At 46.4% G+C, this 24,488-nt stretch overlaps 1 protein-coding gene across 2 annotated transcripts in view; it reads left to right on the plus strand.

The window, feature by feature from the left end:
- COL20A1 (collagen type XX alpha 1 chain) overlaps positions 1 to 24,488 on the plus strand; it is a 44,661-nt gene that overhangs the window by 5,244 nt on the left and 14,929 nt on the right. The window contains exons 3-23 of one of the 2 annotated variants that reach the window (XM_035344223.1): positions 1,216 to 1,326; positions 3,071 to 3,214; positions 3,418 to 3,576; positions 3,770 to 3,970; positions 5,216 to 5,371; positions 6,059 to 6,178; positions 6,318 to 6,482; positions 7,348 to 7,509; positions 8,660 to 8,832; positions 9,595 to 9,724; positions 10,258 to 10,403; positions 11,824 to 11,947; positions 12,392 to 12,531; positions 12,696 to 12,825; positions 13,338 to 13,480; positions 14,544 to 14,676; positions 17,239 to 17,381; positions 18,005 to 18,134; positions 18,419 to 18,475; positions 21,312 to 21,350; positions 23,057 to 23,195. In XM_035344223.1, coding sequence (XP_035200114.1) covers positions 1,216 to 1,326; positions 3,071 to 3,214; positions 3,418 to 3,576; positions 3,770 to 3,970; positions 5,216 to 5,371; positions 6,059 to 6,178; positions 6,318 to 6,482; positions 7,348 to 7,509; positions 8,660 to 8,832; positions 9,595 to 9,724; positions 10,258 to 10,403; positions 11,824 to 11,947; positions 12,392 to 12,531; positions 12,696 to 12,825; positions 13,338 to 13,480; positions 14,544 to 14,676; positions 17,239 to 17,381; positions 18,005 to 18,134; positions 18,419 to 18,475; positions 21,312 to 21,350; positions 23,057 to 23,195 — 2,845 coding nt within the window. The remainder of the gene's footprint in view (positions 1 to 1,215; positions 1,327 to 3,070; positions 3,215 to 3,417; positions 3,577 to 3,769; positions 3,971 to 5,215; positions 5,372 to 6,058; positions 6,179 to 6,317; positions 6,483 to 7,347; positions 7,510 to 8,659; positions 8,833 to 9,594; positions 9,725 to 10,257; positions 10,404 to 11,823; positions 11,948 to 12,391; positions 12,532 to 12,695; positions 12,826 to 13,337; positions 13,481 to 14,543; positions 14,677 to 17,238; positions 17,382 to 18,004; positions 18,135 to 18,418; positions 18,476 to 21,311; positions 21,351 to 23,056; positions 23,196 to 24,488) is intronic. The other variant, XM_035344224.1, reaches the window with a different exon arrangement.

Raw genomic sequence — 24,488 nt, forward strand, 5'->3', positions numbered from 1 at the left:
TTATTTTATTTGTTATTTTATTTGTTATTTTATTTGTTATTTTATTTTTATATTGTTATTTATTTACTTTTTATTTTATTATTTATTTATTTATTTTATTTTATTTATTTACTTTTTATTTTATTATTTATTTATTTTAATTTATTTATGAGTAATGATAAAAGGGAAAGAGATTGGTAACAACTGCAAACGAGGTGGGCATTTGAGTGCAGATGTTTAAGCCACGCAGGCAAAGGACGCGCTCGCTCATGGCACATTAGGGCAGCCTGCTGGAAAGGCAGATGTAGACCCAGGACCAGGGAGGAAGGGAGGTAAATCTGCTGAGTTGCCATCTTATAGCCAGTCAAGTGAAAAAGCTTCATAGGGCAACATTTGTGTGACAGCACGGCTGCATTTCACTGAGGAATCACTGACTCAAATTGACACATGGGCTGAGACGTTTAGCTGGGCTTTAACAGATCTCTGCCAGATCCGGAGCTGATAACAGGATATGCTCTTTCTTCGTTTTACCTCCTTGTCCTGTACTATTTTTTTCATCAGAATTTGCCATTTTAGTTTGCTGCTTCCTACAAACTGGTACAAGCTGGTGCCCCTGAGCTGTGGTCCTGCTAGGAACGGTTATTTGCACTTTATCAGGTTTTCTTTTCCTTTCTACTGCCCCCCTCCCCCCCTTTTTTTTTCCCTTTTTTTTCTCCCCTCTCCCCCATTCCCTCTTTCTATACCCAGCTGATCCTTGGAGCTGCCATTGAAAAGATCTTTCTGCAGAAGTATGGGATCCCTCATAAATCCCTGGGAATTTCTGTATTTCTCAGCAGCCAAAGCCCACTGAAAAGCATAATTCGTCCCTTTTATCTATTTCCTGCCTTTCCATTTCAGACATTTACGCTAACACACTCTCTGAAACCAAACACGGTGCATGAAAGCTGCTGGTGGTGTCCCTCAGGGTGCAGAGAAGCCCTCGCCTCCCTCTGCGCTGCTTTTCCTGGTGGCAGCAGAGCGCAGTGAGGTCTCACCTGGTGGCCCGCAGTGGGTTTCCTGGCAGGGTGGTGTCAGGGGATGCTGAGCACTCACATGCCATGGGGAAGGTTCCCTCTGAACTGCAGCAGACCCCAAGTCCTCAGAGAAGGCAGCGCATGGGGTGTTTCGTGTGGGTGTGTGCGAAGGGAGGGATGGCACCCCTAACAGCGCGGACACCCAGGGACTCCTCCTCCCCAGGGTCGGGCCGCCTGAAACTCACGGTCCTCTCGGAAGACAGGCTCCAGATGAAATGGAAAGAAACCGAAGGGAACATCAACGGCTACAAAGTGCGGGTGAAACCCATGGCAGGTATGTGCGAGCACGTGGGATGTCGGACCTGGACAATTTATCTGTGCGTAATGGGCCGAGACAGCAGGACTTGGGGGGTCTAAATAGTGCTGGTACTTGAGGTGAGATAAGGTAGAGGGAATTACCTGTTGGTTGTTTGGGTTTTAAGTGTTGATTACCTGATTATGCAGGGTGGATGAGGAGCCTTTCTGGCCACCATGGACTCAAATCTGTAGTGCTTGTTCAGAGAGAGGTGAAATTCAGCCCTCTTTGCCCTGGGGGAAAGCCTTAACCCGAAAGTGGTGTTACCTGGGACAGAGGGAGAAGGCAGGTTAGGAGAGGCTCACTGCCTGCCCCTCCTGCCCCAGGACTGCAATGAGCTAGGTGCTCACTGGGTGCTCTTTCTTCCATGTCTGCACCACATTTGCCCAAAGTGGAGCAGAAAACAGAAAATGGATTCGTGGTGCTATGGTTACAACTGGCCGGACTAGTCACTGCTGCTGTGTCTGCCCTCATCGGGGTCCTGCTGGTCTTATCCGGGGGCTCACCACTCCCCCCCCACCTTTTAGGGACATGGGACAGGACGTCCTTGACCCCATAGAGGGGCTGCTCAGCCTGCTGGCTCCCTGCCCTGACCAAGCTCCTGCTCCCCCCAGCTTCTGGCAGTGATGCTGGAAGGACACCACGTCCCTTGGTGTCTGGAGGCAACCTTAGCCTCGTCTGGCATTTGGTTTCCAGTCGCTGCCGCTTTTGAGGCTGGGTGGGGAAAGCAGGGCCAGCAATGCTTGTGCTGGGCCGCCTGCTTTTAGCTCAGCCCCCACCTGTTTGCCCAGCCGGAGCTGGAGGTTTCTCATTCCTTCCCTGCCCTGCTCCTCCTCGGGCCTCAGCACGGCGGGGAGCGATGAGCATCCCGGGAACGTGGGGAATCCCCCAGCCTGCACATGCCTGAGGCTTTCCCTCTGCGTGGGCTGCAGAGCTCTGTTTCCAGCCCTAGGGATGGTGGGGCCAGAAATGTATCCGTCTGCATGATTAAAGGCTCACAGATCTTTCTTGATCAGAGGATTTTAGGGAGCTGCTTTGCCTCCCTCACTTTTTGTTGCTGTGGCCCCAAAGCTTCCCCGCAGACGTAGTGCAGCATTTGGCTGCTGCTTTGCAGAGCTGCCTCGCTCCATCTGCTCACTGCCACACCAAGGCAGAAATGTCCTGCCTTGGACAGGCTGCAGCAGGAGGGGTCTGGAGGTAGTGCTGGCCCCCAAAATGATCTGTCTTCCCACAGAAGACAGCTTCTTTTAGGGAGACATGGGACTTACAGTGAGAGCACAGCAAGAGCAGCTGAAATAAGTGAAACGAGTCCCAGGTGCCACTTGGGACCTTCGGAGATATCAGAACACTTCCTCGCTCTGCCACACACGACCTCAAGCACATCTCTTGGCTGGATGTTTTCCTACGTGCTGGTGGCCCAACCTTTGCCCTCCAAAGACTGGGTTTTCAGGCAGCACCTCCTTGAGAAGTTGGTGGGAGTTGCACTGATGCTGGGTGGGAACCGGTTTTCCATTTTGGGCACGTAACAGGGATTTTAAAAAGTTTTTCTCAGCTCTGGATGGGGAAAAAGATTCAAAATCAGAGATCCGCAGAATTAAAAAATAAATTAGAGTTGACTGAGGTCCCCAGCCAGACATTCTCGGCATTTTAGCGGTGCTTTTTCTACTGTCAGCTTAAATTTAAGCTCTAGCAATTTCTGAGCTGTGCCTTCATCCCACCTCAGGGGACTCGGAGCAAGAAGTCATGCTGAAAACCAAGACTCCCAAAGCCACCGTGGGGGGGCTGAGCCCTACCAAGGAATACACGCTGCAGGTCTACGTGCTCAATGGCTCCCAGGAAGCCTTGTTTGCCAAGAGGAAATTTGTGAGTAAGTAGAAAGAGCTACATTTTACCATTCAGAGAGTTCTTGGAGGTATGGCTCTGCTATATGCCCTGTAGAATATGCCACAAAATGGAGCCTTTTGATATTTTGGTTGCAAGATCGGAGAGGGGAGTGGTGGAGACCCAGGGGATGAGGGATGGACTCATGGACCTGCCTGGAGTGACTCCTTATTGCTGTTCTTCCCACAGTAGAGGACCTCAAAAATGCATCCCAGACTAGAAACAACCGAAGGAATGCGGGAGCTGCGTCGGGAAAGAATCTCACCTCCACGGGGAGCTCAGCAGCTGAGCACAGTGGGGGCACAGAGCCCACCCCACCGCCCCCGAATGCTGTCTTGGTGCAGCCAGGTGGGTGCTCAGGCTGTCCTGGAGTCACAGTGGATGGATTTTGAGCCTCTGCCATGCTGCCAACAAGCAGGGGATATGGAAGTTTTCAGGGGTTTTGCTCGGTCTGGGACATTCTTTCAGTTGCATGGGGATAACACAAGGGACAACTTTTAATTTTATTTTTATTTCTTTTTTTCTTCTATTTGGAGCACAGCAAAGGACAGAGCTGAAAAGAAAAGGCAGAAAGGGGCTCAGCCCAAGGGCTCAGGAGAAGCCACGAGAAGCCAGCCCAATGCAGATGCCAGTGTGACACAAACACCACCACCAGCCCCCAAATCATCCCAGCGCACTCCCACAAACTCGGAGCGAGAGTCTCTAGGAAAAGAAAAACCCACGAAGGATTCACTGAGGAGAGGTGAGAGGGGTTTCAAACATGTCCTGCTCCTTCTTCCCCGCTGTTTTCTCCAATGATTATTAAATACAAGCCTCCAGCCCTCTCTCTGTCACCAAGATTTCAAGAGTCCAGGTGCTGCTCTTTTGCTCCTATTTGCCAAGTTATACATTGGAGAACTGCCAGAGATTGCTGCAAAAGTTTGGAGTTCTGCAAAACATCACAGATTTAAAGGCAAACTGGAGCTAGGACAAACATTCCCCTGAGGGGGATTAATTTATTGATTTTCCTCAATTCTCTCTATTCACATTGCCACCTCTCCTTGCTTTAGACAGACCCATCCAAGTCTGTGTTCTCCAACAGACCCCCGAGCCACGGCCCCTTCCATGCCCTCAGCAGGGAGGAGCACGTTATTGGTGTTCCTTATCCAACTCATTCCACCTTTGTATCTTGTCCTTCACATTTCCCAGCTAACCAATCCTTGCTGAACCTTCAGATACATCAGCTGAGGAAGTGATGTGGCAGGGAAGATGGCTCACAGCACCTTTGAAGTGGTGGGAGCAGCACTGGGCAGAGCATCCCCATTTGGTCCCTTGAGAGCAGCAGGAATTCATGGTCATGATACAAGAGAGCAGAGTAACCCCTTGCCATCCAGATGCAGTGGGGTGCAATTACCTATTTCCCTCTACCAAAGATGGAAAAAAAAAATCTGAAAAATATTCAGGGAAGATGCAGTCGATCAGCGACGTGCCCTTTCTTATCCTCTGTTAAGCTGCAGGCCTGGGGTGGGGAGAAAGGCAGGGCTTGAGGAGCTATGATGCCAGCAGGTTTTTACAGAGAGATGGGATTTAACATAAAGCCACAAAATAATTACAGCCCACAGGGGATCTCACGATGGAATGGAATTAAGCAATCACCTGCAGTTCTTGGAGACTTAAGCTAGATAGAAGGGAAGCAAGGGCTGGGGCTGAGACGTAATGGAGCTGACAGCTTGCAGAGAGCAGAGCTTGGGCAAGGCATGCTCTTCCTGGAAGGTTTAACCCTTTCTTTGTGGAAATGGAACTTCTCACCTCTCAACTTCTTGGTACTGAGGTGGTTGCCCTTAGCCAAGTGTTTTTTCCAAGGTGCTGGGATGTGTCAGGCTGGCAGACGGTCCAATCTGTTGTCCAGACAAGGTCTTACACTGCAGATTTGCTTCTTATCTTAAAACTGAAGTGTTTTTCCTCCTTTACAATTCTTCTCTCAATGTCAAACTTTATTCCCCCACAGGTTCCCAGTTTCAGTGTGACACATCTGCAATGACTGATATCGTCCTGCTTGTGGATGGATCTTGGAGCATCGGACGCAGCAACTTCAAGCTCATTAAAGAGTTCCTGAGCACTTTAATTTCCCCATTCAGCATTGCCCAAGACAAGATAAGAGTAGGTAGGACACTTCCCTGTTTCCTGACCTTCGGAAATCCCTCCAGAAATACAGTCTGTGTTTGAAGGGACCTTGCTTTCCATTCCTGTTATCGTGCTGCTCTGAGGAGCTTTTATTCCTTTAGGCTGGGGTCCTACATGCCACTCTTGACACTTTCCCACCCCATAGAAAGCAAAAAACAGCTGCACAGTGAGCAGAAGCGATGTCGCATGGGCAGCACCTGGTCAAGTGCTCAGGGAGTGCTTGATACCGAGATAAATTTGGGGTCTGCTGCCTATCTCTGATGGGATGCTCAGCCTACAGAGCATGGCACAGAAAGATCTGGTGGCTATGTCATGCTGGAATTGCTTTGGGCTCAGTTGGGAATGGTGCTGCTCCCAGTTCTGAGGGATGATAAACCCAGCAGCTGACACTGGCCAGGCTGTGTGTGAAACTGGGCAGTGCAAATCCTTCCTTCTGGCTAGTTTGACCCTGAATAACTGAACCCTTATCAAATGCTTCAGAGCAGCACCGCAGGGGTAAGTAAGACCATGGAGAGAAGTGGAGCTAGTAGCCAGGTCTGCTTCCCCCAGTCCAATTCATTAGCTTGTGTCACCCTACCATGTCAAACTGACTCCTCTTACCCAAAACAGGTCTCCTCTTGCAGCTTACCTTGTTTTGAATGATGCCAATAACTCTTGCCTTCCCCAGGGCTGTCCCAGTACAGCAGCGATCCCCGCACGGAGTGGGACCTGGGTGCTTACACCACGAGGGACCAGGTGCTGGAGGCAGTGAGGAATTTGCGGTACAAGGGTGGCAACACCTTTACAGGTAAACCCATCTCTCAGATCTCTGCTAGACGGGATGACATCTTCCATGGGGAACAAGGCAACTGAGGGCAGGGAGAAGAATAAGGGATGGGGGTTGCCTGTGAGGCTGTGGCACCCCATCCCTCTGTCCTCCTCCCCAGGCCTGGCGCTGACCCACGTCCTGCAACAAAACCTGAAACCAGATGCTGGCGCCCGGCTGGAGGCCGAGAAACTGGTAATCCTCCTGACTGATGGAAAATCCCAGGATGACGCCAACCTGGCTGCTCAGACCTTGAAAAACATGGGCATAGAGATATTTGCCATCGGTAAGGTCACAGCCATCGATCAGCTGTGGGACAGAACCAACCTGCTTTCACTCTTCTTCATCCTGAGGGCTGTGTTCCCTCAGCTTGGATAAGAGCATCCTGAAGTTGTGAAGGTAGTAAGTAGGACCCTGCTACATTGTACCTGACATGAAAATTATGTCATTTATTCAGCACAGATAGTGTCTTCAAAGGGGATTTAGTTAGTTTAGAAAACAAACAAACAAAAGTTGCTCACATGAGAGGTTTTACACCTCCCATCTGTAAAGCCTTTTGCCAGTCTCAGAAACCTGTGCCACGAGAACAATGTTCTCAGCTGTGGAATTAGGCAAGAGAACATTGTATTGGGAAGGACAGGAGAGCTCCTTTGTAATTACGGCCTCTCAAACTTTCAATTTCTCTGAATAATAATATCTGCTCTTCACTAGCTGCCGGTAATAATGAGACAGAAAATGGACTTGAGCAGCTCTGTCCTTGATGACTTAAGTCTGCTAAAGAGTAATATGTAGACAATAAAGTTACATAGAAAACTCTCCTAAAATTGCAATCGCTGATACGTTATTTGTTAATTCAAGTTGGGAACACAGAAGCAAGGTTTTATTACATGGGGCTGTGTACCGAAGTGGCTGGCACTGGGATTTCTTTCGTGGGCTGAGTGTAGCTGCTGAGCCTCAGCTGCGTGTTGGGCAGCATGATGGATTAACAGCTGTACACCTGAAATCTCTTTTGGAGGTCTGGTTCTGTCTGGGCTCCGTGCTTTTCCTCTCTACATACAGTAAGATCACACTGCTTGGTCCTTAGGCATCAGGACTCGAGTTGCTCCCGGCTGAGGCCTGTGCTCAGCGTGGTGCTGTGCTTCCATTCGCAGGGGTGAAGAACGCGGACGAGGCTGAGCTGAAGCAGGTGGCCTCGGAGCCGCTGGAGCTCACGGTGTACAACGTGCTGGATTTTCCCCTGCTCAGCAACCTGGTTGGCAGGCTCACACGGGTCCTGTGCTCCAGGATCAAGGAGAAGAGCAAGGAAAATGCAGGTGAAGTGAAACCTCTCAGCGAGGGCTGAGCTTTCTCCCCCTTGCCAGCCTCATTCCTTGCCAGCAGGCTCAAACATCCCTCATATCTTTACATCCATGAGATCCACCACCCTCTCAGCACCATCTAGCTCTTCTCCTCCCATGCTGATCTCCTTTCTCTGTCCTATTGCTGCCTGAAAATATTTCTTGCCATGTCAGCATCTTGGCCATTGTCTTTTACGGGACCCTCTGGACGCAGCTCTTCCAATAACTAGCACTGTAGGGAAGAGGGGTTGCTTCTATTCACTTCCAGTTATCCAATTTTGTGATAAATATGTTGCGACCATCTTCTTCCCCGAGTTTCTTCCAACTAAAAGGAGGAAGAAAAAGCAAAGGGGCTAATATTAGGGAGAGCATATGGAAGAAATAGAAAGAGGAGAGAGCTAAATATCTAACTATATTTTTCCCACCCTTAAAGTGATCTCCAAGGAATTTTCAAGTTAAAAACAGTCTATTATTATTATTATTATTATTATTTATTTATTTATTTTTTTTTTCTGGAGGGCAGCTTGTGTGATGAACAAGAGAGTGAAGAGCTGCAGATGTTAGCTTAGATTCCTCAGGAGGAATATCATGTCCATATTTCCATCTCTCTGCTCTAAGATTTGCCTAAGGAGAATCAGAAAGCCAAACTTTCAAGCATACTTTTATTTTAATACTCTGGAGATTCATAGAAATAATTCGATTCATTCTTATTAATTTGTACTTTGATGTTTTTTGAAAATATGTTTTGACATATTTTCACAGATGCAGGTGAGCCTAAAGTAAGACGTTGCATTAAAAAAAAAGTCAAGATAACGTCATATATAATTTTAACAGACCTTCATAATTGAAAAATCATCTTTTGAATACAGGCAAAAATACAGATTTCTGTTGAAAAAATATTCCCAGCTCCCAGCAAAATGCACAGCTGGTTCTCTGTGGAGTATTTATGTTCTGGGTGCCCAATTTTAAAATATTTATTTAACAGCAGTTTGGAACAGTTTCTGGGCTCTGTAGGAAAGGGGACTGCAACTTGATTTGAAAAATGTTACTTGTATTTATGAGCTAGGAAGTATGTTTGGTATGAGAAATCTGAATATAAGCAAGTAATTGTGTTTTTAATTACTAGGTAGCACTGTGAAAGATATCCCCACAGATATGGGTCCCCAGCTGAGCCCAACTGACCTTAAAATATCAGCTGTGACCTCTAAGAGCATGCACTTGACCTGGAGTCCTCCTCTGAGACCACCAAAGAAATACCGGATTGTGTATTACCCATCGAAGGGTGGCACCCCCAAGGAGGTGAGGGGCCTTTCTGTCTGTCCGAGGCTGCAGTGCCTTCCAGGCAGTGGCTGGGGGTTTAGGTAGGCTCGAGCAGATGGAGAGATGAGGGGAGGAGTGCAGTCATCATAGGACATCAGCAAAAAACAGAGATGAAATTAAACAAGCACTGAATGCATAAGCAAAAAGCTGAGAGGATGGCAAGACAGAGGAGGAAATGGGATAAACACCATGTTGCTAGAACTACTGCAAACTATGTCAATATGGAATTTTCTCTTGCACAGTGTTATCCCCTCCCTAAAGCATCTGTTTTGACTCAAGACACATGGGAACATAGATTTGTCCAAGGACACTGATCTGTGAAGGATATAAAAATTTGGAAAAAGAAATCCAAATACTTGATGGATTGCCCTAAGTAATACACTTTAACTTTTGGTTAGGCCTGATGTGATAAGACAATTGGTCTTGATTAGATGTGTAGGTCCCTTCCAACTGAACTGTTCCGTTCATTTCAGAGCATATTTAGGGGCTTGTGCTTGGTGTTTGTACAGATCCAATCCTTAGACGACAGAAAAGCTCACAGCCTCTGATCTCCTCATTCTGGGGAGGACAAGAGGGTGTGCCCAGAGATATGAGTTGTCAGAAAATTCAGAGGGCAATCAGACTTCATGTTTCTGGGCACAGGTGTGCTACAAATAAGCCATGCTAGCCAGGGAAGGCTGTTCTTTTGCTAGAGGGCAGCTGACACCGCCCTGTCCTGATAGCCCTCCTTTGTGCTTTCAGGTGATTTTAGATGGAGCAGTCTCCTCTCTGAGTCTTTCCAACTTGACCTCGCACACGGAATATCTGGTGTCGGTGTTTCCTATTTATGACACCGCTGTTGGGGATGGGCTGAGAGGCGTCACCTCCACACGTAGGTCGTGAGTAGGGAGGATTACTCCAACACTTGGTTGTGATGGGTGAGCAAAGCTCTGTCTTTGCAAGCACCTCAGTCTGGAGCCTGGCATTGTATTTTCCCCCCTCCTTCAAGTACAGATGGTCTGTCTACAATTATCTCTGTCCTTGGAGATGTTCAGAGCTTGGCTGGACAAAGCCCTGAGCATCCTTCTGTAATCTGGCCCTGTTTTGAGCAACAGAGTTGAGCCTGAGACCTTCAGGGGTCCCTTTCCACTCATGTCATTCTGCACCACCATTCACCACCACTGTGCTCAGCTCGCCCTGTCACGGCAGTAACACACCACGCTAAAAATGACTTTTAACACCTTGCCCCTTTGCTATCGCTGGGCTGCAAATGAATTAACCCTATTCCTTGCAAAGCGATCATCCCATTGTGTTAGACATGGGATGGATGTCCACCAGCTTGCAGTAGCTGTTCTAAACCCAGCCCTCCTGCAGGGTTTGAGCTCAGACCTCACAGACTGAAGTTGTCCTTTCTTTTCCCCCCAGTGCCTCTGTCTTCCCCCCGCTCCCTGCGTGTCTCTGAGCTGAGCCACAACAGCATGAGGCTGAGCTGGAAGGCAGCCCCGGGAGCCACGCAGTACCTGGTGCTCTGCTCAGCAGCCCCTGACGGAGCAGAGGACTATACGATGGAGGTAGGGCTCATGAGAGTAACAGCAATATTGGTTTTGTTCTGCCTGGACTCTTCTCAGTTACTTTAGGCCAAAATGAAATCCTGCCTCTCCATGTGGGATTTAAGTAGCGATCGTTTTATATAGAGCAGACCTGAAACACAGAAATCTTTGGGGCCTCAGGGATAGAGCTCATATCTGTGCAGCTCCCAGAGTCATTTCTGTATCCTTGAGGCTATACAGAAATGCTTTTGCTTTGTTTATCTTAAGTTGTTAATTGAAAATTTGTTAGGGCAATTTTCACTGACCTTTAGAGAGAGAACTATGATACCATATAAAAACAAAACAATGCTCAGAGAGTGGAAAATTCTTAAAAACTTCTAAGGACCCTTTGTCATGTTGCATTTTAATAAGTTGTCTGGAGTACCTGTACAAATGTGCATCACCTCTTTGACTCAGGTTCCCCTCCTGATGGCACAGCAATAGCTGCAATTAAGGCTTGTACTCTGCTTTAAATGCACAATTGCATTTTTTTAAAACCTTCAGAACATTTGAAAAAAAAAAATTTACAATTTTATTTTAGATATATAGAACATTTCTGCAGCTCCCTACCCACGGGATGTCTGATAAACCAACATTAAAGTGTTCCCAGCCTCTCCTAAATCTGTGCAGACTCCCGTTAAGTCCCCAAGGTGGATTTCTGCAGCGAGCAGGCTGTGGCTGTGCGGTGTTAGCGGCAGGTGGCAGCAACCCAGCCGCTATCGCCCTGCTTGCAGCAGGCAGCTCTTCTGCAAGCCTGGCTTTCCAGGCCCCCGAGGAAAATGGGATTCTCACCTTTCACTTAAAACTTCAACTTCTTTGCCCAGCTTTCATCCTCTCTCGCTGTGTGACTCAGGGATGTTGGTACCTCAGTGTCCCCTGGGCTGTGCTCTGTCCTGGGGGGTGTCACTGCAGGATGTCTGCAAACAGATCTATGCTAACTTTCTGCTGTCGCCTTCCTTCTGGGGGAGATTTTCACTAAGAATAGGGGTTTGGGATACTCCATACTTAATATTTTTCAGTGATGAAAGCTGCTCTGCTTTCTACTTTTCTGTTCATTCCATTTTAGTGAATTTCGCAAGAAAATCACAGTGAGATTTTCCTTAGAAGCAATGAATTGCTTTCCGCTCACCGCAGATATCCCCAGATCCACCAAAACAATAACATCTCTGCATAAGACATTGATACCTCTGCAGACCATGGTGGGAGAAAGTGATGTGAGCCCCAGATGTGCTTGGTGTCCCTTGGGAAGGGAAGCAGAAATGCCCTGAGCACTGTGAAGCACCTGTCTGAGAGTGCAAGTGTCACTAGTGATACAAAAGAGACCTTGACCTGTGCCTCTGCTGATGGTATCGGAGGGTGCCCCAGAACTGAAGGGTGCCCCAAGGCAGCTCTCTGTTGGCAGGTGAAGGTGGCCCAGCCTGAGGTCCTGCTGGATGGGCTGTCACCCAGCACGGAGTACTCTGTCGCCGTGTATGCGATGTACGGGGAAGATGCAAGCGATCCTGCCAGCATCCAGGAAACCACCTGTAAGTTTAAGCTGTTATTAAATCATTCAAACGGGACAATTTTTTTTCATGAGGTGCTTCTCGTATTGGGCATGTGGTAAACCCTGGTAAACCTAGTAAACCCTGCCTTATATTAAGCAAATATCAGTCCCTGAAGGGACCTCTAATCCCTTGGTGAGCTGTGAAAAGGAGTGATTTTCCTCTGGTAAAAGTGGACTCCTGAAAGAGCTGTTCCCTGAGGTCATTTTGTTGGGGGAAAAAAGGAGAATTACTCATAGCCCAGGTAGCCTTTCGTGACACTCCAGAGGCACCTACGGCAGTGACGTGAAGAGAGTGTTTTCCTCCCTGGTGAAAGAGTTTTTTAGTTCAAGGTGGAGTCCTCTAAATGCAGCAGGAGGCAACCAGCAGGGTCGCCTTCGTGCAGCCTTTGAAATCGTGGGGTGCCGTCACCAACTCTTGTTGCAGTGCCCTTGAGTCCCCCCCGATACCTGAGCTTCTCCGAGCTCAGCCACGCGTCCGTCCGCGTCAGCTGGGAGGCCGCGTCTCGGGCGGTGAAGGCCCACCACGTCACCTACGAGGCGAGCGGAGGGAGCAACACCGGGGAGGTGAGTGCCTGCTATGGGAGGCCAGACACTGCCCTCTTAGGGAGCACTGTCTGCTGACAGGATTTTAACTCTGAAATGGGCGTTTTTGAGGCAGTTGCCAGCTGTGTGCCCTCTGCAGCTGCCTCCATGCTTCTCTCCTAACTCCTCTTCCTCCTCCTTTGCAGGTGGAGGTTCCTGGCACTGCAACATCCGCTGTCCTGAGGCCTTTGTCCTCCCTTACCCAGTATTTCATCAGTGTCAGGTCCACGTATGACGAAGGCGACTCCTTTCCAATTACCGGCAACGTTACCACCTGTAAGCAGGGAGTGGAAATGTTTTCTATCCTATTTACAGATAGCAAAATTGGCTAGTGAGTGTGTCTCAACTTGGATGCCTTGAAGACTGATCCCAGCAGGTTATGATCCAAAACCTTACACAAAACCCAAATGTCTGTGATTCTTTATGTGTGGTACATGCCCAGCTCTGTTAGGTCTAAAATGGGGTGGAAGGAACAAAGGAAGGAAGCAGACGAGGAAAAAGCACTGTGTATTGCTAACCTCCATGTCCTTGGGAACCTTCTCTTTACAGTACCAGAGCGACACATGTCCTCTCCACAAATGAAATAATCCTCCTTAATTAGGGTTTTAAAAGTGATTTACCCCTCTCTGTCCTGATGGCTGTTGTCATTTGGGTCTGAAGGAGCGAAAGACAGGCTGGGCTCGGACATCTGCTTGGTTGGTGTGTTGCTCCCCGACCATCTGCTCCCCACCTTGGCTCTGACGAGGCGCTGTCAGCGCTTCAGCTCCGTTTCCTTCTGCATCCCTCAGTAAAGGTCCCCCCGCCGCGGGCACTGAAGGTGACCGAGCTCTCCGGGAACAGCCTCCGGCTGCAGTGGGAAGCTGTTGCTGCCTCCGATGTGGTTGTCTATCAGATCAAATGGAGCACAGCTGGTGGGGAGAAGCCTCAGGAGGTACGGACCTGCACACAGCTGGGGAGGATGGGTTGGATTTGGGTCTGTTTGATGGCTTTACACTCACTTGCAAGAGTGGCAGGGAGAGATGCAAATATTTTAGGGTTAATGGGTTCAGGAAATTCAGCAGATCACCACCACTGCCTATGCAGTAAAGACGGGGACTGGCCTGGGCATGGCTCTATGCGGTGCAGTCGTAACCTTGAGTGCTGGAAGCAGGAGGGACAGCAGGGTGGCAGGGTCGGAGTCCTCCAGACTCTGTGAAGATTGCAGAAGTGTTCTGGGAAAAAACTCAAGGATGAAATTCAATAGGGACAAGCAGAAAGTATTAAGCTTAGACAGGAATAATTAACTACAGGTATACAGGATGTCGAATAAATTGCTAAGAAGCAATTCTGTAGAAAAAGATCTGGGGCTGCAGAAAATCATCAGCCTACAATGTCAAGTTGTTGGGGAGAAGACAAAGATAATACTTAAGTATTTATAGCGGTGATAAGCAGTGATTGCTTTTGGGATATTGCTCCTCAAGAAGGATGAGGACAACTGAGGAGCATAAGGAGAATTACCAGGCCCAGAGCTGAAGAAGGAGGGGAAGGGATGGACCAGATGGCCTCTTTCATCTCATCTCAAACCCCTGTTTTCAGTATGAGTGCAAACAGCAGTTGAAGTGGATCAAATATGCATGAGTCTCCCATAAAAGGCTTCACATTTGGGCTGGAATAGGGGTATACTGGTGTTTCTGTCCCCAGTACAGCTAAAAGATGGAAGCTGAGCGGATGGATTTCATGCTCGTGGCAGGTCAACTACCTTGTATCAGAGCACTGTGCTGTGGTATTGAAATAGCTGTTAAATATAACTGGTCAGCAATGCATGGGCATCTACTCTGCATTAATTAGGGCTGGAACTTTGCCTTTGCTTAGATTTGTACAACACACGAGATTTCACTTTGTCCCCAAAGCCCTGTGCTAACTTGTTTGTGCCTACAGGCAGTCTGTGAGCCAGACCTTCGGATGGCATGAACTAGCCTGGGGATCCAACTGACTCATTTCTTGCCCTGCCGTAGCTCTCCATCACTGGAAATGTGGCAACTGCCATCCTGCCAGGGTTGCAGAAGAACACAGACTACAAAATATCCATCTGGGCCTACTACAAAGATGGTGCTCGAAGTGACACGGTTTCTATTCAGCACAGGACCAGTAAGTGATCAATGCTTTGTATCCACAGCCCAGGTTCCCATCTTAGCATTCTGAATTTCTCCTGAGAAAAATAGGCTCGGCAAGCATGAGCTGGCTGATGCATTTCTTTCCTCTTCTGTACAGTGTATTGATGAAAATGCATCAGCTTTCTGTAAGGTGCCCAGCTGAACGTGCTGTCATGCTGCCTAATGAACATTTCCTGTTAGTAAAATACTGTCTGCTAAGGAGGGCGAGGATTTCTTTAACTACATCATTGTGCATCATATGAGGGCACTTAAAAAATGAGAGAGTATCCTGCAGGCAGACTCTGCATGGAAGCATTATCTAAATCTCACTTTGTACAGGCTGGATATGAGGTTTAAAAAGTGGTATTCCCAGAGGTCCTCTTAATTAATATTGCCTGTATAATGGCTTTGTTGGCAGTGAATGGAATACAATTCATTCAGCAGCAGCAGTTCTCTCCTCCATCTCTCAGCTCTCAACCTCTTTTGCAGAATGAAGTCTTTTAGGCTGGTGTTGAGCTGATGAAGCTCAGAGTAAATGGCAATCCTGGAATAAGAAGCTCAGGTATTATTAATAATGAATAATAATAACATTTGTTCACAGAAAGCTTACCTCAAGCAAGTACCTGGGAGCTGCATGTCAACAGGAAAAAATAACTAATGAAAGCATCCTACAGCTCTGTAAGGAAAAAGGGAATATTAGAGCTGTTTAGAGGCTTTAGAAAACCAAATGACTATTTTAAAGCATAAATTGCAAACTGTTAAAGGAGCTGCCTCAGCCCACTGCAAATGACACGTGATGGTGCTCTTCTAGGAGTATTTGGGCAAGCAGTTCTTACTTGGACCCCAGAGCGAGCAGCCTGGGATTTCTCCTGTGCAGGAGCAGGGTGCAGAGGCTCAGGAGGCAAGTGAAAGCGCAGATGGTGTCCTCTGTGCCAGAGATTCTTCCTTCCTCCTGGGCAGCTTCAGGAGCTGACCTTTCCCCTGGCTGTCAGATCCATGCCGTCAGATTCTGTAGGGCCTGCGGGCTTTCCAGAATAAACCTGACTTGGAAGAGTTTACTTAACTTTCCTTTTGTTCACTTAAACAGAGCCTCCACTTACATCAGCTGAATGAAATAGCCAATGCAGACGGCAAAGATGCAGAGGTATAGCGCAGCACTAATAATAGCGCTGTTGAAGTGACTTTTCCTCCCACACTTGTTTTTTTCTCCGCTTTACCTTGCGGTGATGCACGGCAACAGCCTCCAGCCTCATTCAGCTCCCAGCAAAACTTGGTTCAGCTTCAGGAAAAGTAGGCTCATTTTGTCCAGAAAAAGGGAAGGAGGATCAATGAAGATGCAAATAATCTTCGTTCAACATGTGCTCTAAGGTCACCTCAGACTTTGCTGGGTGGGCAGAAGAGCTTGTTTGCACTGCAGGTAAAACTGCAGAATAGAAACTTCATAGCTTGGGTGTGTGTCCTTGGCTGTCTTTAGGCCTCACCCATGATTTTTAGTCTCTTCTGGAGGGAGAAAATAAATAAATAAATAAAGCTTCTTTTTCTCTTTCCAAGACTTCTTTGTCTTCATATCAGTGTGGGTTTAAAGCCAGAAGTTTGTACACACCAAGAAACTGCTTGGAAACAAACTCCTGGAGTAGGTGACCCCATGCTCTTGAGTCCCGTGTTTGAGCAGCAGATGGATTTAGCCCCCTCTGTCTTTCTCTTACTGACCCCCAGCCCCTGCCCAGAGAAATCCCCCCAGCACAACAGCCTCTGTTGCCAGATCCAGTCTGCTACACAGCGGGACCCCAGGGAAAGAAATGCATTTACATAATTAAAAGTTGCTCAGCTTTCATCTCTGGCAAACCCTGTTCTTGATGACCATGCCTCAGCCCATCACCTATTTGGGATACATCCACATGTGGTGGTGCAGGGCCAGGAAAAGGGGAGAAGGGCAGTAGGTCAGGCTTTGTACACGGATCCCCTCCCCGAGGCTGTGGATAGTGGTGTGAGAAGTGCTAGGCAAAAGTGCTGTGTGCTGGATCATCTATGTATTTTTTATTTTTTTTTAAAGAATCATTTTAAAACAAATGAAAAGATGAGAAATAGTAGAAATGATGATACATGAGCTTTGATCCAGGGTTAACCAGCAATCAAGCTATTTTTACACAGTTTCCAGATCTTTGCTGAAATCCAAGTACAGTTTGGTCTTTGTGGAGGTTGTTCTTTGGTGTTTTTCCACTATACATTCAAAGGATCTCTTTTCCTCATGTTTCCAGGACTCTTCTCCCCATCAAAGATTTATTTATTTATTTATTTATTTTCTTTTTCTGGTCCTAGGCTTTGAATTACTGAACGCTTGAGTTGAACCATGTTGTACTCACACAATCCTCATCCCTCCAGGCTCTGTTTTCTCCCCCTGCCTGGTCCCCCAACGTGACTGCTTTGGGCCCTGGTTATAGCAGCAGAGCAGAGCAGTGAAACATTCAGGAAGGGAACTGGAAGCACGTGAGGCTGCCCCCTTTTACATGCATCGCTACCAGACTTTCATGCCACTCACCTTTAATCCCCGGCACAGATTCCCGGAGCCCACCCACCAACCTCTTCATCGACTCCGAGAGCCCCACCAGCCTCCAGGTCCATTGGAAGCCCCCCGAGGGCCGCGTACAGCACTACAAAATCACCTACAGCCCCGTCTCTGATACCGGCGCTCAGCAAACAGTAAGACTCCAGCTCCTTTGCAGGGGACAGGCACCAGAGCAGAGGGACACGGGGACAATTTCACACCCCAGGGAGCCCTTTTCACTCCAGTAGGATGTGCCCTAAGGATAAGTGGTTTGCAGGAGTACAAACCCACATCTCTTCCTTTAGTTGCTGGCATGGTGATTTGTAAAGAAGACTTCCAGGCTTCCTTGTGATTAAGTTATTTTTTGTCCATCAGAACTACTAAAAAACACAGCTTTCTCCCCTCCCTGGTTCAGGGCGGGGAATCCCCCAAGGCAGCGTTAGAGGATCTAACAGTCTACTGCCCCTCTGCCCTGGGGAAGTTAAACTTGAACCTTTTAAAATGCACATTTGCAGACAGGTTACTGTGTTAGAAGGATCTTTTGGCCCATCTGCAAGGGCAATATTGGGGTATTTATATATGGAAATGCTCTTCCCATGGACACGACCGATCTGATGGCAATGCATAGCCAAGCTTCCTCGGTTTCCTTTTACCATTTCCTGAACAAACTGGGGATGATGCCCTGAGCTTGTCTGTTTTGACACACTGCTAGAAACCCCAGGGTGTTGTAATGGGAAACTGGCCCAAACGCTGAGCTCTTTTTTCCACTCTGTTGTAGATCATGGCTTCTGGGAAAAGCAGCAGCGTGACCTTGCAGTCGCTGCTGCCTGACCGAGCCTACAAGGTGATGGTTTCGGCTGTCCACTACACGGGAGAGAGCGAGAGCACATCTGCAACGGGTCGGACAGGTGAGTGGACCCATCAGCACGTGCAACTTCATTGCCTTTCCTCTCTCAGGCCCAAGGTAATCTCTACAGGGCAGCGATGTCCTCTCTTGCACTGGGCTGTGGTTTTGGTCAGCAGGGCACGCTGCTAACCTGGAAAAGGGAAAATCCTGCCTGTTTCTACTCTCCCCTCATGCTTTATTTGCAGTTCAAGGATGAGTGAGAAGGGCTGGTGGCCATGCAGATTTTGAGCCAAGCATCATGGTTCGGAACAACAGTGCTCACGTGTACATTGCTTTCTCTTTCAGCTCCTGTGATGTCTAAACTGCCTTCAATACGAGGATTCGTCCCATCCAAAACCGAAGGTAAATCACCTCCTATAGAGGCTGGCTTTGGTATTTTATTTTATTTATTTTTTTCCTGTAACACATCACACAGCATGGGTCCTTCAGGACAGGCAGGAGATGGTATGGCACTTCTTGACAGATGCCCCTGGGGGCTGTGAATCTGTCCAAGGAGAAGCTGGAAGCATATAACCTTAAAAGCAGGCTCACCCAGTAAATAAACTAATAGGGTATTCAAAGGATTTCTGCACAACTTGACCAAAATGGAGCAAGGAGAATTATGACATGTTTTAAATTAAAGTTCCTTGTAAAGTCCCTTATTAAATTTAATGAGCATATGTTCTCCTCGTTGATACAAAGCAAACTTTGAAGTGGACTAGATGTTGAATTAACAAGGTTATAAAAAGCTGTTAAGAAGGAAATATTGGAATACAGATATTGGGGCATTAATGCTTTTTCCTGTCTGCTTGAAATGATTCTAAACAAAACTGCAGCTTTAAAACTTACTGAGGGAAGCCAAGAAGGGAGAATGAAGCAGATTAGCTGAGTAAATTTTAGTTTGCATCCAACAAAGAAAATGTCAGACTTGGTTTTTAAGTGGCTTTTTGAGGAACCGTGCAGGTGTTCAGATCACAGAGGAAAATGCTGTGAACTTTCAAGTAGAAAACAATTACCCCCTAATGTTGGTATAGAATTTAGTATAGCATGTATGGCTATGATCATTGAAAAGATCATGGGAGAAATACTAAATTGTGTAATTTATAAAATAATTACTCTTCAAAGAAGTGGAGATGATACGTAATAATTTTGGCAAGTCGGTTGGACGTGCAGTAAAAGACTCAAACATCGATATATAACCAAGTTACTGAGAGAAATGGTCTGACATGGTGCAGGAGCGGCTGTTTGTTGTACAGTGACTGCATTTGGCTGGGATTTGGGGAGAAAAACAAAAAACAAAGAGAACAACAAGACAGCAGGAATCCTAGGCTGAGAGTCAAGGAAAAATCTTCAAAGCAGAAGTGCATGCTGTCAGTGCCAGGCTTCCTTTACCCTGACTCTGATATGCTTTGTCTGAACTGAGCATTGCCAGATCAAAGGGCTGTGAGCAATCCAAGTGCTGGAAGGAGGTGAGGACCCCCAGGGCCACCAGCAAGATGGACACTGGGATCTGGGTAAGGGTCAGAAGGAGCTCCCTGGTCCCAGGCAAGGCAGTCAGATACCTGGTAAAAGGGCGAGACCACAGCCTGTTTATATCAGTTTGGAGGGAATTTTAATTTCTTCACCTTGCATCCATTCTGAGCAATGGTTTGCATTAAGAAAGCTGTTTGGTTTCTGTAAGGGGGAGGAAAAGAGCAGATGTGTGGCTTGTAGACATGTGTGGGATCGTCCTGCATGCAGGACATTGCTCCACAACCAGGGGCTGTTCAAGTTCAAACAGGATGTTCTGAGGCGTAAGCTTCAGTAACTGTTTTCTTAATGTTTCTATAGATCCCTTTAATGGTTTGATGCTCAATTCTATGGGAATTATGGTACACGTATGTAAACCTATGTATTTGGTCAGATAACGGAGGTCTTGGGATCTTGTTAGACTTTGAACTCTTGGATTCAGCAGTCCCACGACCATCAGAGTCATTGCTTTATTTCCCCTTTCTTTTTGTGTATGACTTCATTATGAATAATTGCATTGAAACTCCTGTGGACTTAGGAAGCTCATGTGCCATGGGGAGGATGGGACACCACCTTTACATTTTTAGATCTTTTAAACAAAATTAGGTATGGACAATTGGAAGCCTTGCATTTCTGATGAGGTGTGAAATGGCATGGATGTAAAAATAGCAATGTAAAGGTTATAATGAAGCCTTAACATAATGATCTGCTGGATTCTATTATACGGATGACCTAGAAAATCACTTATGAAATAACCCATCTTGTCAAGTGTCCTTGATTTTCAGGGATGTTTCTCATTTTGCATCAAGCATTCCCTTTGTCCCAGCTCCATCTGGCATCCATGGCCTGGGATTTAAATGGCAGCAGATAACTGAAAGTAGCATTCGTGCACTGGTTTCTAAAACACTCCCTTACCCAAACCATTTAAATGGAGAGTGCTCGTAACCGTGGTGCCTCACGTTACAGCCTGTTCTCCCCAGCATCCTTGGATTTTGCTTTCTGCCCTGTGCCATATTGGAGGATTTATCAAGTGAGTTTCTGAAAGGGGGCCTGCAAAACTTTGCCAGAACTCTTCATGTTTCTCAAGCATGAAGAAGAGGAAAAACTTGGCATAGTATAAGGATCCATGTAATTGGAGTGTGTGACGACACAAAGACACGTCTTAAACCACGTCAAAGTGCATGTGTAGCACTGCAACTTTCTTTCCTTCCTGGCTATTATTAAAGCAAACAAACAAAAAGCAGATTAATGCCTGAATTTTTACTAAGTATATTTTGAGTTTCAGGTATAACATTGGGAACTGAAGATATGTTTCTTTATTTTTCAGCATTTTACAGCATCATTAATATGCATGTTTAAATAAAAGAACTATTAAAAAAAATAGAGACATTTTGATGTCTGTTTTAAAAAGAAGCTTGCAGAACATGATGCTCCCTTTTATTTCATATTGCTAGGTGTTTTAGTCAAAAAAAAGGGATCATGAAGATGTTTGATGAAAGACAATCTTTTTGAAAGACCATCTGTTTTTTTGTTGTTGTTGTTGTTGTGATGAACAAGGCGAGGAAGAACCTTTATGTCTGCATAAATATCAATTTTATACCTGTCTCCAGAGGAATTGTGTTTATTTTGTTTTAGTAATCCCCTACTCTCTTTTTCCCCTATTTTTTTCCCTTTTATTTTCTTCCCACAGCCTGCCCCACCATCAGCTCTGCTGCAGGTTCCATACGAGGTACGGTATCATACCAAGCCCACGTGGTGCTGGGCTGTAAATGTGCAAACCATATCTTGCTTTTTGAGAAATATGCAACAGCTGATCGGGGGGAATGGTTTTCCTGCCCGGAGGGAAAGGGGAGAAGTCTGTGAATGAAACAGGAAACCAGCCTTTATCAGGTAAAACCCGAGACCCTTCAAATGCTGACAGTGAAGACCACTTTTCAAGCTGAGGGCCAGAAAAGACAGATTCTGCCCCAAACTGAATGGCTGAGTGTGTTTATAGAATATGGAAGACGTGGGTTAAATTGCTGCTCTGCTGGCGACTTGACCCTTGTTCTCATCTGCATCCAGGGTGATTGCTCTTCCCATCAGGGTGTGGGCTATTATTTCACGAGTCTGTCTTTGCTGCTCAAACAATCTGGCTATATATGAATAATTATTATTCATTGGGTACAAGACAGAATGAATGTGTTGCTTGAGGCATGGGACAGCCTGCTCCTTTCCTTGCTCTAGTGAATGCACAAAGTTAAATGTACGCAGTGGGGTGGGACCAAACGGGGTAGAGAGAAAAAGAAATTGCTGAAATCATTATATGGCAGATTCACGTTATATTAATAATATGGTTATGTTACAATATGATTATAACTGTGAACTGAGCTTTGTTTTGCATCTTTACACTACTGTGTTTCTTGCATTTTTTAATGCAACTCCAGTGCCATGAGCCCTGTATCAGAAATAAATGGCTCAAGTAGATCATTTATTTTTAGAAAACACCCTAGTAATGTTATAGGGGAAAAGAGTGCAACCTGGACCAAATTCCAAAAACAAAATAACTCAAACCAAGCAACTTCAGAAGACGATAAATAGTGAAAGGGTGAGGGAATCCAGACCAAAAAGCCCACATTGTAATGAAATTGTAGCCCTTCCATTTGCAAGAGAATGAGCTATCTCCTTCATCCCACCCTGCTGCAAACTCAGATAAACTAAAAAAAGAATCCCAATTGCAAGATCTTGTCTTACAGAACAGAAAACTGAAATGAGAAAATGACTCAGAGCTTTAATGATGAGGCAGGGAAGTGAGATGAAGCTGCTTGAGCTGGAGAGGCGATGTCAGAGATGTCAGGGGAGAACCTCTGTAGGCTGCATAAGGCAGGTCACTCCTGGGTGCCTCATGAAAATAGAGAGAAATGGAAATTCTCATATTTTAAAGTTCTTTCCCTTTTTCTGTGACTATTACATATACAGCATTTCAGAGCAGAAATAATTCTCTCTTCCTGCCAGCAATTACTGGACTGGTTCCATGTCTTTTGAAGATAATATTTTTGCATCTATTTGAAATGGAGAACAATTTTATAAATTTTTTTTTTTTTTTTTTTTTTTTTTTTTTTTAGAGTAATTTCTGACTTGTTTTTCATTCGGGAGATTTGAAAACAAAATTGTGGCAGTCTCCATCTTTAGTACATCGTTCTCCAAGAGGCAATTACTGCAAATGTATGCAGAGGGTACAGACACAAACTGTTTTCCTTGGCTGCCACTTGTGGAACATGCTCCAGGTTTCTAGTGAGTCTGTCCAGCCTTGCTGATGTCTGCTGCTGTGGCCTTTTCTCCTGTTGCTGCCTCCATGCTAGCCAGAAGCTTATTCTACCTGCTCTACCATCATGCTTTTTTTTTTTTGGCCACTCTTTTCTAACCACTTATTTTTCTGCTTTTTGTCTGTTCCAGGGTTTGATATGATGGAAGTGTTTGGCTTAGTAGAGAAGGAATATTCCTCTGTTAAAGGCGTAGCCATGGAGCCGTTCATATTCAGCGGATCCCGCACCTTCACGCTGTTCAGGGACACTCAGCTCACCCAGAGGACCAGGTGGGAGCAGAGCTGTGACCAGCATTGTGCTCGCTGTTGGGCTCATGCATACACATTAGCTGTGCTCACGGCAAGGGGAGATCACTGATCTGTGTATGAGTGATGAAGCCCCACTGGCAACTTCAAAATTAAATTGTAAAGATGATGAGCTCAACTTTTCATTGTCTGGAAAGAATGACAGATGTTTTTTCCTTAATACATAAAGAAATTAACCTTGGACTTGCCTCAAGATGGGTATGGGATATATCCTGCAGAAGTGAAGAGGACACAACATGGGTATTCATTATTCATTTCCATGCAGCCAAAACTTCTCATGGGGGGAGGTGTTTTGCATTTTACAGAATCACTTAATTTGCAGCGTAAGTTGCTGTGCTGGACATAGGGCTCATGTCGTGTACAGGCACTGCACAGCTCTTTAGGCATTCTGCCCACAACCACGCACACTTCAGTGATGGCATTTTGAGGTCAAGTTTTCATCTTCAATCCCTCCTCCCAGCATCTCTGGTTTGCAGACAGAGCTTCGCTTTAGAAAATATTTGTCTCCTGACTGTTCTCAGTAGCTTGATCTTTACTGATAAGAAGGAATAACCACCGAGGGTTGTGGCTTGACCCTGTTTGCTGTGTATGAGGCTACTCCACAGGGTCCCGGGGGCCAGGCAGCTCCCATGACCTCACTCATTTTTAATGATAATAATCAGGAATGATCTGATTCTTGACATTCAGTCCTACTTTGTTTAAAGCCTAATTACTGAGGCACTGGCTAAGCTTAATCTTAGTTAAAGAAGCAAAGCTTCTTAGAGTACACAGAATGGGGGGGATTCAGAGAGCTCTTTGGTGTAAATACTTGGAAAATCATGGGCAAATCCTTTTCTTCAGCTGGTACGTATGCCTCTCCAAGGATATTACACCATCAGAAGCAGAGGGAGAATAAGAAGCTGACATTACTTATGAATCAGTCCTGAAAAGATGCTTGATGAGTTGTGTATATGCCCATGCAATTGCATCTTGTTTCAGATTACAGATGTATTTCAGGCATAACCAATTTGACCTTCTTCGCCTCCCTGCAGTTCTGCCCAGCGCTCCCTGACGAGCTTGGCAGCGGCTGCAGAGGAAGCCAGGCCCTGCCAGCAGCTGCTGATGGGCTTTGCTGCATGCTCAGGAGTTCCAGAGCTGAGCCCAAATTTTGCAGCTGGGATGCGGGGACACAGAGGGCACTTTCTGGGGGCTTTGTGCTTATCCTTCCAGGGCATTTCTATAGATTTCTGATCAGACTTAAAACTTTACCCCATGGTA

Source organism: Oxyura jamaicensis, chromosome 20 (genome assembly GCF_011077185.1).
Source record: "Oxyura jamaicensis isolate SHBP4307 breed ruddy duck chromosome 20, BPBGC_Ojam_1.0, whole genome shotgun sequence".
Classification (NCBI taxonomy): domain Eukaryota; kingdom Metazoa; phylum Chordata; class Aves; order Anseriformes; family Anatidae; genus Oxyura; species Oxyura jamaicensis.